The sequence below is a fragment of the Artemia sp. Qi Xiang Cuo genome, chromosome 17 (genome assembly GCF_049724085.1).
Source record: "Artemia sp. Qi Xiang Cuo chromosome 17, ASM4972408v1, whole genome shotgun sequence".
NCBI lineage: Eukaryota > Metazoa > Arthropoda > Branchiopoda > Anostraca > Artemiidae > Artemia > Artemia sp. Qi Xiang Cuo.
In genome coordinates, this window is record NC_142810.1 from 38,604,553 (window position 1) to 38,620,918 (window position 16,366).

A 16,366-nucleotide genomic window follows, 5' to 3' on the forward strand; every position below is an offset into this window, starting at 1 on the left:
TTTCGTAATGAATTTTCTCAACAAAAGTGCGTTTTTACTTCAATTCCCCTCACCCATTTTTTGTTGAACTTGATGAAGAGCTCTGGATGAAGAAATGTACGTTTCTCTTGAACAAAAAGGTAATTTTTTTCACAAGGATGGGTGGTGAACATAAGTTCAACTCTCATCCGCGTTAAAATGGGCCCATATTTTGCTAAACAAATCCAGCACGAAAACACATTTTTAAATGGTTGGATGACTTCTATCCAGTTCTCCTCTTTGTCGAAATGGGTCTCTAAAATTAGGGTTGCTACCTGTAGCACGAAAGTGCCATTCTAGCACTATTAAAGTCATTTTTTTCTATAACACCGAAAATTGCTGTGTAGTGCTGTAGTAAACACATTTGTGGTAATCGCAGAACTTTAACAACTGACCGCGGTGAAAACACTGTCTGCGATACGTATTTGATATGTTTGCAACTATAGAAGAAGTGAACGTAAGGGACGAAGAAAACAAAGGCCTTCCAAAGAAGAAAGAAGAAGCCTTCCAAAAATGAAAAATCAATTTAATTCCATATGGAAGGGATTCATTCAGCAAACAAGATACTTTTCAGTCAGGTAGGCTATTTTTGGTAGCACTCGAGGAGAGGGGCAGTGGTAAATATTTACCAAGTCATATTATTGAGTAACAACTAAAGTGAATATACCATTCGATGCCTTTTTTTATGCTGATTACAAATATAACAATCATTTCTATTGGAAATTAATTTTAGCCCCCCCCCCCCCCCTATATATGCCAATTCAGGGTATATATGCTATTTCTACATTAGGGGGGGGCCAATTTTATCTCTGATGTAAATGGGAGTTAATTTTAAACTTTACCCCCCCCCCCTAATGTACAAATATATACCCTGAATTGGCATATATAGGGGGGGGGGCTAAAATTCATTTCTGATAGAAATGATTAAAATATTTGTAATCAGCATTAAAATAGGCATTGAATAGTAGCCTATATTCACTTTAGTTGTTAGCCTACTCAATAATATGATTTGCTAAATATTTACCAGGGCTCTTTTAAAGGAATCATCTTAACAGATTAAAGGTAATAGCCTAGATTGCTTAGGCCTATTTTAAACTCCTCTTAACTTAATGATCTATTTATTAAACCCTTGATTGCTAATTCAACTAATATTATAGTTTATTCTGACTCTTTATCAAGCCTTGAGTTGCTGTCTTCAGCTCCTCAGTATAAGCTGGATATTGACACTTATCATCATCTTAGTATTATGGATAATCTTGCTTCAAGTGGCATAAGAACTTATCTTCAGTATATTCATAGCCACTCTGGTATAAGTGGTTATCATCAGGTTGATGAAATAGCAAAAAATGCTATAAATATTGACCAGCCAAGTGGGAGACCAATCCCCATTAGAGATATTTACCAATGGAGACTATCAAATATTATGTTTAATAAGAACAATCCTACTCTTTCCCCTTTTTCCAATAAGTATTTTTCTAAAATGTATCACAGAATTCGTTCTGGAACAAATGGACTAAACTTTCTTGCATTCTCCTATTAGTTTCCTAATTCAAGTGGCTCAGTTCCCATGTCCCCTCTTTGCAGGTATTGTATTATGAATAATGAAAGAATTGACCACTGCCTATTTGAATGTAATATGCTAACGTCTGCACAGCATACCTTGGATTTTAAACTGTTAAAGTGCTTCAAACACCACAAAATCTCATTATCAGCCAAGAGCCTAGCCAACTATTCCTGCACACAGAGCACAGAAATCAATATCTATCATCTTATATTTGAACTCCTTGAGTCGAAAGATCTACTGAAAGATATCTGAGAACATCTAATAAATAAGAGACAACCAAGCCAGTAGCTCTGTAGCCCACAGAGTGAAGCAAAAGGAAAAGGGCTAAATAGTATCAACTGAAAAGCCTGCCTGCTGTGAAATAGAAGAAGAAGAAGAAGCCTTCCAAAAATGAAAAATCAAGGCTAATTTGGGCTAAATAGTTTTACTGAAAAGCCCGCCTGCTGTTAAATAGAAGAAGAAGAAGAATCAAGGCAATCCAAATATATTTTCTTGATTATTATCGCTTCTAATCAGTAGTTGTACCAAACCTATCCTGCTCAAGTCATCCTCAGGGCTATACTGTGGTGTTTATCCTTCCCATAGTATAGTGCAGATGGTTTGATATCATCTATTTTCCCTTCTTATTTTAGTTTTATATTTGTGTTTAAAGCTTTTTCCAATAGGCAATGTTCAGAAGTCCTCCAAAAAAAATGTCCCCCCAGATCCCAAATCAAATACCCATCCTGGCTGGTCAAGCACACTATCTGAAATTTCTAATGATAGCTCTGATTCGGAGAATAGGACAATGATAACTGTAGGTCCTAATGTAACTATATATGATGATAATGGGTTTCAAGAGGTCCTCTCTAGAAGCTCTAACAAAAAGAAAAAAATCTCCCCAATTAACAGAATTTACCCTCTCCCGGCCCAAGATCCTCCCTCCAAAAACTTACGAAGTGACCTTAAAATTACTCACACGACACCCATTGAAATAAAATTGATCACTGCAATAAGAGTTGCAATTTTTAAATTGCTAAAATCAATGTTCTCCCTTAACATTAACCGTGATGGATCTCTGCTAATAGCTGTAGAAGATCAGAAATCAGCAGATACAATAATTAACCTTAAACCCCTTCTGAATATCCCAATTATTGCATCTAATTGGAACCCAAAAAAATCACCAACAAAAATTGTAGTTTATAATGTTCCCCCAGAGATATCTACTCAGGAGTTAAAACAAGGCCTCTCAGATAGGGCTGGAAACACAATCCCAGTTGAGGATGTTACCCAACTTGGAAAACCTAATTCTACTGGCCTAAAAACTAGTAGATCCTTCTTATTCACACTAAAGGATAAAATTGATATCCCAGAAAAATTATTCCTATTTGGGCAAATCAAACCACACAAGGAATACAAACCTAAGCCTATTCAGTGTCAGAAGTGTTTCAAACTGGGACACACGACAAACAAATGCAATGAAATTCTCCAAGAGTGTAGTAATTGTAAATCTTTCCATCCTAAAGAGCTGACAACTTGCAAAAACACCCAGCCTACATGCATCAATTGCAAAGGTCCACATGAATCTACAAATAAATCATTATGCCCTGCATACAAGAAAAGAGCTCTAACACTCCAAATTTCAACAGAGAAGGCCATCCCATACCCCTTTGCAGCAATGGAAGCAAATGCTGCCCAACAATACCAAATAAAGCCTGTAATGAAACCAACCAAAACCCCCAAGTCAAATGCCCCAAATGCTTCAAGCACCCCATATAAAACAACATCTTCTAAGCCCCCTAGCTCAAATCCCTATCAGAAGGAATCACCAAGCCAGCAAGCCTTGTTTTCCAGTGAGATGAGGCCAGCCTGGCCCTCCCTCCCAAGAAGAAACAAACCAGAAACACTACCAGGAATCAATCCCTTAACCAACAAACAGGATGCACTACCAAAAATGCAATCCCCAAATATATGCTTATTCAATCTAAACTGTAATGCAGTTCAGGCCATGAACATACATCAACTACAGAAAACAAAAATTATTGCAGAATTGGCAAAAATCTACATCCCAGATGATATGCTCATTCAAGCAAAAAAAGATCTTGCTTTACTTTTAACAAAGCTGAACATTGATACACAGTCATATGAAGAATAAATCAACAATACAACATTTATCAATACTCCAATGGAATGTAAGATCACTCACAGAAAATAAGCTAAATGAACTAATATCATTTATGAATAATAATTCCATTAATATTGCTTGCCTCCAGGAAACTCATTTAACCCAAAATCAACAAATTAAGTCTTTGGGATACACTATCCTGAGAAAGGATAGATCTTCAGAGAGAAAAGGAGGTGGTGTAGCTTTATTAGTTAATAATAATATAAAATTTTGTGGCATCAATTTTCCAGATTTTGAAAATGATGTTGATGTAATTGGTATAAGTGTTTGGCTGAATAATTTAAAAACCTACATAATAAGCTTTTATAACCCTAATGGCCAAACTTCAGATGCCAAGGATTTCTTTAATTATATAAATCATTCTAATATGTTAAAAAACATCATTATTTGTGGTGATTTCAATGCCCACAGCCTTTTGTGGGGGAATAAACCAGCAAATAAAGCTGGTAAATTTATTGAGCATATGACTTCAAATAATAATGAATTAGCTGTTGCTACCCCTCCAAACCTAAATACATATTTTAACCCCAAAAGTGCCAAATTCTCCACAATTGACCTACAAATTGTGTCTTTAAATTTTTTGAACAAAATTTACATAAATAAAATTGATAGTCTGTGTACAGACCACTTTGCTATAGTTTGCTCCCTAAATGAACCTGCTGAAACTTCATCTCATACCTCCAAATTTATCAACGCTAAAGCAAATTGGTCTATTTTCCAAAATAAGCTAAATGATGAAATTACAAGTTTCACCCAAAGTTCATGCATTTCTAACACAACAGTTGACACACATGCTGAAGCCTTGACATCTTTACTAATAAATACAGCTAATCATGCTATCCCCAGGACAACACCTAAGAAAACATTCCCTAAACAAATTCCTAAAGCATGGTGGACAAATGAGTGCCTAAATAAATGGAAGATAAAAAAGGCAGCTAGGACCGACTTCATAAAAAAACCAACACCTACTACATATTTAAAAAAATTACAAGCAGAATCTAATCTAAAAAGGACTATTATAGATGCTAAATATAAATACTGGAATAATTTTGCAAATAATCTCTTCAGAGAAACGCATGAGCCAATTATACATAAAGTCATAAACCACATTTGTGGGAAAAAGACTTCTCCCAACCCACTCCTGTATGAGCTTATACATAATAATACCCATTATGACAATGATATTGAAAAGGCTAACCTATTTGCAACTCTTTTTGTTAATAAGCTAACATCAAACAATCAAAGCAATCTGTCCACAATTCCTATGAACCCTAGTTACCAACCACGCCCAGGATCCGAGTACATAACTAATCCATTTTCAATCCAGGAATTGAATAATGCTATACATCATATTAGGTCCAAAACTAGCAGCAGCTATGACAATATACACCCTACATGGATAAAGAATCTCACACCTTCATATAAACAAGAACTGCTAAATTGTTATAATCACGCTTGGGCATCGTCTAGGTTCCCCAATATATGGAAATGTTCGTCCCTCCTACCAATCCTAAAAAAAAATAAACCAAAAGATAACCCTGAGTCTTATAGGCCCATAATGATTACACCTGTGATGGGGAAAATAATGGAGAAAATGATTTATCACAGACTCCTCTGGTTTGTTGAGAAAAATAACATGATCCCACACACTCAAACTGGATTCAGGAAATACCACTCCTCAACAGATGCTTTCATTTTGCTAACAAATGCAATAAATGAATCTTTCTCAAAAAATAATATCCTAGTGGCAGCTTTCCTTGATTTTGAAGGAGCATATGACAATGTGAACCACCAAATCCTTTTAAATAAACTTGCAAACCTTGGAGTACCTCCCAAGCTAGTATCCTTTATTAAATCCTTCATAGAAGTGCGAAGTTTCATTGTTTGTGTTGGTTCAGCCTCTTCACCCCAAAAGACAATATCCAAAGGCCTACTTCAGGGAGCAGTCCTCAGTTGCCTCCTATTTGCCCTATATCTCTGGGACATGAACCTACCCCACACGAATCTACAACATGCAGATGATCTGGTGCTATGGTCATCTGGCAACACCTTTCAGATAGCACAGTCAAATCTGCAAAAGTCACTTTTCCAGTTTGAAAAATTCTCTCAACATTCAGATTTACCCATTGCACCCACCAAGTCAAAAATAATCCAATTTCACAGGAAGCGAAACCATGTTAATGCAAAACTAACTCTAAATAAAACAATTATTCCAGAAGATAATAATATTAATTACCTAGGTCTCATGCTTGACCATAAACTTAATTTCAACCTCCACATTTCAAACACAATAAAAAAATGTTATATAAAAGCAAATATACTAAAAAGACTTCTTTCCACAAACTGGGGTTGTAAGGAGAAAACCTTACTCCAGTTTTATAAATAAAATATAATACACCATATTGACTATGGGCTCATTGTATATTGTGCATGTGCAAAGAGCCAGATGCAAAAAAATTGAAACAACACAAAATGATATAATACGTCTCATATTTGGTCTTAGGAAACCCACAAGCACCAAGTTTCTGCTTATGGAGAGTGGATTAACAACAATAAGGGACGGACTTAGCTTTCTCTTGATAAAACGTCTTACAAAAATTGAATCAAATAGCTCACACACATTACATAATTGGTTAAGAAATCCAGCCATGTATAGAGGTATTGCAGATGAGTATGCCAATATTCAAAAGAAGTTCCCTGTACCAGCAAAGTCTATTGCACCTACTTTCCCCCAATCCCCTCCATGGAATTGGTCATTTCCCATAATAAATACTGAATTTTCAAAATGGAATAAAGATTTAACCCCCATTGCTTTTGTTCAGAAAAAATTTGCAGAACTTAATACAATTACCTATAAAAATCACTTCCAAATGTTTGTTGATGGGTCAAAAATGAATGAGAAGGTTGCAAGTGGTGTTTTCCTTCCTCACCTGAAAATTGCAATGGGCGAGAGATTATTTAATAATTTATCTATAATGTCTGCTGAGTTAAATGCCATAATCATGGCATTAGAACACCTTAAGCAAAACCAATCTTTGATTGAAAAATTGAATAATATTATCATCTATTCCGACTCTTTATCAAGCCTTGAGTTGCTGGCCTCAGCTCCTCAATATAAGTTGGACATTGACACTTATCATTGTCTCAGTATTATTGATGATCTTGCTTCAAGTGGCATAAAGACTTACTTTCAGTAAATTCCTAGCCAGTCTGGCATAAGTGGTAATCGTCAGCTTGATGAAATAGCAAAAAATGCTATAAATATTGACCGGCCAAGTGGGAGACCAATCCCAATTAGAGATATTTACCGATGGAGGCTATCAGATATTAATTTTAATAAGACTAATCCTATCCTTTCCCAATAAGTATCTTTCTAAAATTTATCATAGAATTCGTTCTGGAACAAATGGACTAGATTTCCTTGCATTCTCATATAAGCTTTCTAATTCAAGTGGTTCAATTCCCCTGTCCCCTCTTTGCAGGCATTGTAATATGAATAATGAAACAATTGACCATTGCCTTTTTGAATGTAATATGCTGACGTCTGCACAACATACCTTGCTTTCTAAACTGTTAAAATACTTCAAACACCGCAAAATCCCACTATCAGTCAAGAGCCTAGCCAACTATACCTGCACACAGAGCATAGAAATCGACATCTATCATCTTATATTTGAACTCCTAGAGTCGAAAGATCTGCTGAAAGATATCTGAATATATCTAATAAATATGAGGCAATCAAGCCAGTAGCTCTGTAGCCCACAGAGTGAAGCAGAAGGAAAAGGGCTAAATAGTTTTACTGAAAAGCCCGCCTGCTGTTAAATAGAAGAAGAATAAGAAAATCAAAATATATTTTCTTGTGATTATTATTGCTTCTAATCAGCAGTTGTACCAAACCAATCCTGCTCAACTCATCCTCAGGGCTATACTGTGGTGTTTATCCTCCCCATAGTATAGTGCAGACGGTTTGATATCATTCTATTTTCCCTTCTTGTTTTAGTTTTATTTTTGTGTTTAAAGCTTTTTCCAATAGGCAATGATTAGAAGTCCTCCAAAAAAAAGTCCCCCCAGATCCCAAATCAAATTCCAGTGAAAGTGTCATAGTGAAAAATACCCATCCTGGCTGGTCAAGCACGCTATCTCAAAGTTCTAATGATAGCTCCAATTCGGAGAATAGGACAATGATAAGTGTAGGGGCTAATGTATATAATAAATAATGATAATGGGTTTCAAGAGATCCTCTCTAGAAGTTCTAAAAAAAGGAAAAAAATCTCCCCAATTGCCAGCATGTCCCCTCTCCCTGCCCAGGAACCCCCCTACAAACACTTAGGAATTTACCTTAAAATTAATCCCACAACCCCCTTTGACATAAAAATGATCACTGCAATAAGAGTTGCAATTTTTAAATTGCTAAAATCAATGTTCTCTCTTAACATTAACCCTGATGGATCTCTGCTAATAGCTGTGGAAGATCAGAAATCAGCAGATACAATAATTAACCTTAAATCCCTTCTGAATACCCCAATTATTGCATCTAATTGGAACCCAAAACAATCACCAACAAAAATAGTAGTTTATAATGTTCCCCCAGAAATATCTCCTCAGGAGTTAAAAGAAGGCCTCTCAGATAGGGCTGGAAACACAATCCCAGTTGAGGATGTTACCCAACTTGGAAAACCTATCTCTAATGGCCTAAAAACTAGTAGATCCTTCTTATTCACACTGAAGGATAAAATTGATATCCCAGAAAAATTATTCCTATTTGGGCAAATCAAACGACACAAGGAATACAAACCTAAGCCTATCCAGTGTCAGAAGTGTTTCAAACTGGGACACGCAACAAACAAATGCAATGAAATTCTCCAAGAGTGTAGTAATTGTAAATCTTTCCATCCTAAAGAGCTGACAACTTGCAACAACACTCAGCCTACATGCATCAATTGCAAAGGCCCACATGAATCTACAAATAAATCATTTCGCCCTGCATACAAGAAAAGAGCTCTAACACTCCAAATCTCAACAGAGAAAGCCATCCCATAACCCTTTGCAGCAATGGAAACCAATGCTACCCAACAATACTAAATGAAGCCTGTTATGAAACAAACCAAAGCCCCCCCGTCACATGCCCCCCATGCACCCAGCACCCCATATAAAACACCATCTTCTAGCTCAAATCCCTATCAGAAGGAATCACCAAGCCAACAAGCCTCCTTGTCTGGTGAGATGAGGTCAGCCTGGCCCCCCCTCCCAAGAGGAAACAAACAAGTAACACTACCAGGAATCAATCCCTTAACCAACAAACAGGATGCACAACCAAAAATACAATCCCCAAATATATGCTTATTCATTCTAAACTGTAATGCAGTTCAGGCCATGAACATACATCAAATACAGAAAACAAAAATTATTGCAGAATTGGCAAAAATCTACATCCATGATGATATGCTCATTCAAGCAAAAAAATATCTTGCTTTACTTTTAAGAAAGCTGAACATTGATACACAGTCATATGAAGAATAAATCAACAACACAACATATATCAATACTCCAATGGAATGTAAGATCACTCAAAGAAAATAAGCTAAATGAACTAATATCATTTATGAATAATAATTCCATTAATATTGCTTGCCTCCAGGAAACTCATTTAACCCAAAATCAACAAATTAAGTCTCCAGGATATACTATCCTGAGAAAGGATAGATCTTCAGAGAGAAAAGGAGGTGGGGTAGCTTTATTAGTTAATAATAATATAAAATTTTGTGGCATCAATTTTCCAGATTTTACAAATGATGTTGATGTAATTGGTATCAGTGTTTTGCTGAATAATTTAAAAACCTACATAATAAGCTTTTATAACCCTAATGGCCAAACTACAGATGTCAAGGATTTCTTTAATTATATAAATAATTCTAATATATTAAAAAATATCATTATTTGTGGTGATTTCAATGCCCACAGCCTTTTGTGGGGGAATAAACCAGCAAATAAAGCTGGTAAATTCATTGAGCATATGACTTCAAATAATAATGAATTAGTTGTTGCTACCCCTCCAAACCTGAATACCTATTTTAACCCCAAAAGTGGGAGATTCCCCACAATTGACCTACAAATTGTGTCATCAAATTTTTTGAACAAAATTTACATAAATAAAATTGATAGTCTATGGACTGACCACTTTGCTATAGTTTGCTCCCTAAATGAACCTGCTGAAACTTTATCTCATACCTCCAAATATATGAACACTAAAGCAAATTGGTCTATGTTCCAAAACAAGCTAAATGATGAAATTACAAGTTTCACCCAAAATTCATACATTTCAAACACAACAGTTGACACACATGCTGAAGCCTTGACATCTTTACTAATAAATACAGCTAATCATGCTATCCCCAAGACAACACCTAAGAAAACACTCCCTAAACAAATTCCTAAAGCATGGTGGACAAATGAGTGGCTAAATAAATGGAGGATAAAAAAGGCAGCTAAGACAGAATTCATAAAAAAACCATCAACTATTACATACTTAAAAAAATTACAACTAGAATCTAATCTAAAAAGGACTATAATAGATGCTAAATATAAATACTGGAATAATTTTGCAAATAATCTCTCCTGAGAAACTCATGAGCCAATTATACATAAAGTCATAAGCCACATCTGTGGGAAAAAGACTTCCCCCAACCCACTCCTGTATGAGCTTATACATAATAATACCCATTATGATAATGGTAAAGCTAACCTATTTGCAACTATTTTTGTTAATAAGCTAACATCAAATAATCAAAGCAAACTGTCCACAAATTCTATGAATCAAAGTTACCTAACATTCCCAGGATCCAAGTACATAACCAATCCATTTTCAATCCAGGAATTGAATAATGCAATTCATCATATTAGGACCAAATCTAGCAGCAGCTATGACAATATACACCCTACATGGATAAAGAATCTCACACCTTCATACAAACAAGAACTGCTAAATTGTTATAATCATGCTTGGGCATATTCTAGGTTCCCCAATATATGGAAATGTTCGTCCCTCATACCAATCCTAAAGAAAAATAAACCAAAAGATAACCCTGAGTCTTATAGGCCCATAATGATTACACCTGTGATGGGGAAAATAATGGAGAAAATGATACATCAAAGACTCCTCTGGTTTGTTGAAAAAAATAATACGATCCCACACACTCAAACTGGATTCAGGAAACACCACTCCTCAACAGATGCTTTCATTTTGCTAACAAATGCAATAAATGAATCTTTCTCAAAAAATAATGTCCTAGTTGCAGCTTTCCTAGATTTTGAAGGGGCATATGATAATGTGAACCACCAAATCCTTTTAAATAAACTTGCAAACCTTGGAGTACCCCCTAAGCTAGTATCCTTTATTAAATTGTTCATAGAAGTGCAAAGTTTCATCATTTGTGTTGGTTCAGCCTCTTCACTCCAAAAGACAATAACCAAAGGCCTACCTCAGGGAGCAGTCCTCAGTTGCCTCCTATTTGCCCTATATCTCTGGGACATGAACCTACCCCACACAAATCTACAATAGGCTGATGATCTGGTGCTATGGTCATCTGGCAACACCTTTCAGATAGCACAGTCAAATCTGCAAAAGTCACTTTTCCAGTTTGAAAAATTCTCTCAACATTCAGATTTACCCATTGCACCCACCAAGTCAAAAATAATCCAATTTCACCGGAAGCGAAACCATGTTAATGCAAAACTAACTCTAAATAAAACAACTATTCGAGAAGATAATCATATTAATTACCTAGGTCTCATGCTTGACCAAAAACTTAATTTCCACCTCCACATTTCAAAAACAATAAAAATATGCTATGGAACAACTAATATACCAAACAGACTTCTGTCCACACCCAGGGGTTGGAAGGAGAAACCGCTAGTCCAATTTTATAAACAACATATAAAACCCCATATTGACTATGGGCTAGTCATTTATGGTGCATTTGCACACAACCAGATGCAAAAAATTAAAACAACACAAAGTGATATAATACGTCTCATATTTGGTCTTAGGAAACCCACAAGCACCAAGTTTCTGCTTATGGAGAGTGGATTAACAACAATAAGAGAGAGACATAGCTTTCTCTTGACAAAACATCTTACAAAAATTGAATCAAATAGCTCACACACATTACATAATTGGTTAAGAAATCCAGCCATGTATAGAGGTATTGCAGATGAGTGTGCCAATATTCAAAAGAAGCTCCCTGTACCAGCAAATTCTATTGCACCTACTTTCCCCCAATCCCCTCCATGGAATTGGTCATATCCCATAATAAATACTGAATTTTCAAAATGGAATAAAGATTTAACCCCCATTGGTTTTGTCCTGAAAAAATTTGCAGAACTTAATACAATTACCTATAAAAATCATTTCCAAATATTTGTTGATGGGTCAAAAATGAATGAGAAGGTTGCAAGTGGTGTTTTCCTTCCTCACCTGAAAATTGCAATGGGTGACAGATTATTTAATAATTTATCTATAATATCTGCTGAGTTAAATGCCATAATCATGGCATTAGAACACCTTAAGCAAAACCAACCTTTGATTGCAAATTAAAATAATATTATCATCTATTCCGACTCTCTATCAAGCCTTGAGTTGCTAGCCTCAGCTCCACAATATAAGTTGGACATTGACACTTATCATTGTCTCAGTATTATTGATAATCTTGCTTCAAGTGGCATAAAAACTTATTTTCAGTATATTCCTAGCCACTCTGGCATAAGTGGTAATCATCAGGTTGATGAAATAACTAAAAATGCTATAAATATTGACCAGCCAAGTGGGGGACCAATCCCAATTAGAGATATTTTACGATGGAGGCTATCAGATATTAATTTTAATAAGATTAATCCTATCCTTTCCCCCTTTCCCAATAAGTATCTTTTTAAAATCGATCATAGAATTCGTTCTGGAACAAATGGACTAAATTTCCTTGCATTCTCATATAAGCTTTCTAATTCAAGTGGTTCAATTCCCCTGTCCCTCTTTGCAGGCATTGTAATATGAATAATGAAACAATTGACCATTGCCTATTTGAATGTAATATGCTGACGTCTGCACAACATGCCTTGCTTTGTAAACTGTTAAAATGCTTCAAACACCACAAAATCTCACTATCAGCCAAGAGCTTAGCCAACTATACCTGCAGAAAGAGCACAGAAATCGATATCTATCATCTTATATTTGAACTCATCGAGTCAAAAGATCTACTGAAAGATATCTGGAATATCTAATAAATAAGAGACAACCAAGACAGAAGCTCTGTAGCCCACAGAGTGAAGCAAAAAGAAGAGGGCTAAATAGTACCAACTGAATAGCCCGCCTGCTGTGAATTAGAAGAAGAAGATCAATTTAATTCCATATGGAGGGGATTCATTCAGCAAATAAGATACTTTTCAGTCAGGTAGGCTATTTTTGGTAGCACTGGAGGAGAGGGGCACTGGTAGATATTTACCAAATCATATTATTGAGTAATAACTAAAGTTAATATACCATTTGATGCCTTTTTTTATGCTTATTACAAATATAACAATAATTTATATCAGAAATGAATTTTAGCCCCCCCCCCTACATATGCCAATTCAGGGTATATATTTCTACATTAGCAGGGGGGTGGGGGCAAATTTTATTTCTGATGTAAATGGGAGGTAAGTTTAAACTGTACCCCCATCCCCCCTAATGTAGAAATATATACCCTGAATTGGCATATATAGGGGGGGGGGGCTAAAATTCATTTCTGATAGAAATGGCATAAAAAAAGGCATTGAATGGTATATTCACTTTAGTTGTTACTCAATAATATGATTTGGTAAATATTTACCAGGGTTCTTTTAAAGGAATCATCTTAACAGATTAAAGGTAATAGCCTAGATTGCTTAGGCCTATTTTAAACTCCTTTTAACATAATGACCTATTTATTACCATTGTAAGACACTCCAACTGTGCTGATGGTCCTATATATATCCATTATAATATGTTTCATTGAATATATACAAATTTTGGTAAATATGTAGTTTTAAACATAATTTTGGCTAGCTAGGATGAAAGTGAACACATTACTCTAGCCTACTTGATGCCTTTTTTTGCTCTTTCAAAATTCAAACCATGCTTCAAGGGGAAGTTACATTTTGAGCCCTTAGTGAGGCCCCAGAAGGTAAAACATTCCATAGTTGGCTAATCAAAAGTTTAAAAACACATTTCTAAACACTGAATTAATTTAAAAAAAATAAAGTTATTCTGAAGCAAGTAAAGAGCAAAGTTAAACCTTAAAACAGACAAAAATTATTACTTCACATCCTATTTAATATATGTTAATAAAACAACCAACTAATTATGTTTCCCTATGCTTTTAGGATTATACATAACTAGTGCTTTACTGACAACACAAAAGTCAAATATAAAAGACAGGATTATTGATTTCCTGTTTTTATGAAAAGCAAAAGTGAGTATGTAGCCTGACAACATTAAACAAATCTATAAAGCTTAGTCTTACACCACTTGTTACATTAGTAAATTTCAGTATACAATTAAAATTATCATAAAAATATAAGCCTAAAACTAAGTATTTTTTAATAACTACAAAGTAATTAAACAGCATACATAAATATTAGATGGATTTATCAAGCAGCATTTTGCTCTCACCAGCTATAATACCAATAGTGGGTAATATACAGTATTCAATTGTAAGAAATATACTTTGGTATCACTTGAAAGGAAGATCAAATAAGACAAAATATGAACTCTGGAAATCTGATTATATCTCTCTATTCAATAGTGAATTTCAAGCTATGATACAAATTCTAAAGCTAGTCTGTAGTCCTAATACTATCAAGATGGCCTTACTTCAAACTTGTGTACAAACTAATCAAGACAAGTCCTTTTAGAACCAAAACAAGAGCCAGTTATTGAACTGAGCCATTGGGCAGAAGTGATACGAAATTAAATATAAAAAAAAAGTAAATCCTAAAATAGATTGTTGCTTTATCTTAAAAGGGATTGATAATATTTTGATTATATAAAAAGTGTCCTTAATTGGTTTGCTTTTACTGTACCAAAACTCTTATATTATTTTGTGTTTTCAGTAAAGCGCTAGTTTTGTATAATTTTTTAAAAGCATAGGGAAACATAATTAGTTGGTTTATTTATACTAGTTTTATTAAGATTTATTAAATAGGCTGTGAAGTAATAATTTTTGTCAGTTTTAAGTTTCAACTTTGCTCTTTACTTCCCCTAAAAAAACTTTGTTTTTTAAATTAGTCTTTGTTTGTTTTTAATTAAAATTTAATGTAGAAACAGCACTGCCATGATCATTTTTAATGTCATGAAGTTTTAATGTCACTTCTTAGTTTTGGTTGAAAACTTATTTTTAATTTAATTTCTAATTATCACCAATCTAGGGGAGATAAGACACCTCTAGAAAATATTGCAAATGACCTTGACAGCTGAGAATAACTTTCTCTCTATAACATAAAGTTCATTATCCATGCTTCACAAAATTCATTATCCAGATTTCACAAAACAATACTTGTTGTCATGTTTTTGATGAGCAAAAACCTGTTTTTACTTGGCCAACTTTGGCTGAAAAAGCAATAATGAAGACAGGGCTTTATTAATCATCTACTGACAAGCAGAAACTAGAAGGCTACTGTCACAAAAGATAGCTCTTTAAGGGCTCATTTAAAGTTTATATTTATACTTAATCACTTTTTATAAATTTGACTTCATAGCAAATTCCCACAAAGTGTACTTTCAGTTGTTTCCCCAACTTTTTAAAATGAAACAAGTGCCTTTTCGAATGAAATGACCAAAAAAGGTGATTTCAAAACCTAGGCAAGAGCAAAAACTAAGGGGGCAAGGATGTCCCTTCCCCTCAGTTACTGCTGTTAGAACTAGCATGCAGGCTTCATCACAGAGGGAAGTTTGAAGGTTCAATACAAAACTGTTGATCAATCAAGCTTAATTTTTGGTAGATGTTTAGTTGAAAAGCTTTTAGTTTTCGTTAATTTGTTTTTGCAAATAATCTTTTACTTTTAATATGACTAGGCAATTTCTGAAACTTACTAAGAGGTCTGGAGGGGAAGTATATGTGAGGGGTTCTATAAACCTCTATCTAAGGACTTTGGACCATAATTATTGCAATGGTAATGTTTTATGCTTCCAAACTCTTCCACTTAAGAAGTGATACCAAAAATGCCATTTTTAGTGCTATATGGCACTTTTGGATGGTAAAACTGATAAAAAGCATGTAGATATGAGTAAAAGGTTTAAAATCTGCCTTCCCAGGATATGCCTTAAAAAATGATTGCATCACACTTGCAAAAATATTGGATTATCAGAAAAGTAATTGTAAGAAGGGAGAACCATGATTGAAAAAAAAAAAATCCAAGCTGGAATTGAATGCATGATAATCTAATTTGAAGTCCAGCACTGTACTGACAGAACCACCCCTCTAATAATGTAATTTAATATATTGGTGTTTGTAGGACTATAATTGTGTAGCTTATTAAGGGGGACTGGAGGAGGAAGTTGCAGGAGGTGTTCTTGCAAACCTCTAGTTAAGGGTTTTGGACCATGATTATTA

General features: G+C 34.7%; 1 protein-coding gene across 1 annotated transcript in view; it reads left to right on the plus strand.

Annotated features, from left to right (window-relative positions):
• Nucleotides 1-472: 472 nt before the first annotated feature.
• The window catches only part of POLDIP2 (DNA polymerase delta interacting protein 2), a 66,377-nt gene continuing 50,483 nt past the window's right edge, over nucleotides 473-16,366 (plus strand). The window contains exon 1 of the mRNA XM_089103710.1: nucleotides 473-596. Coding sequence (XP_088959836.1) covers nucleotides 532-596 — 65 coding nt within the window. The 5' untranslated portion in view covers nucleotides 473-531. The remainder of the gene's footprint in view (nucleotides 597-16,366) is intronic.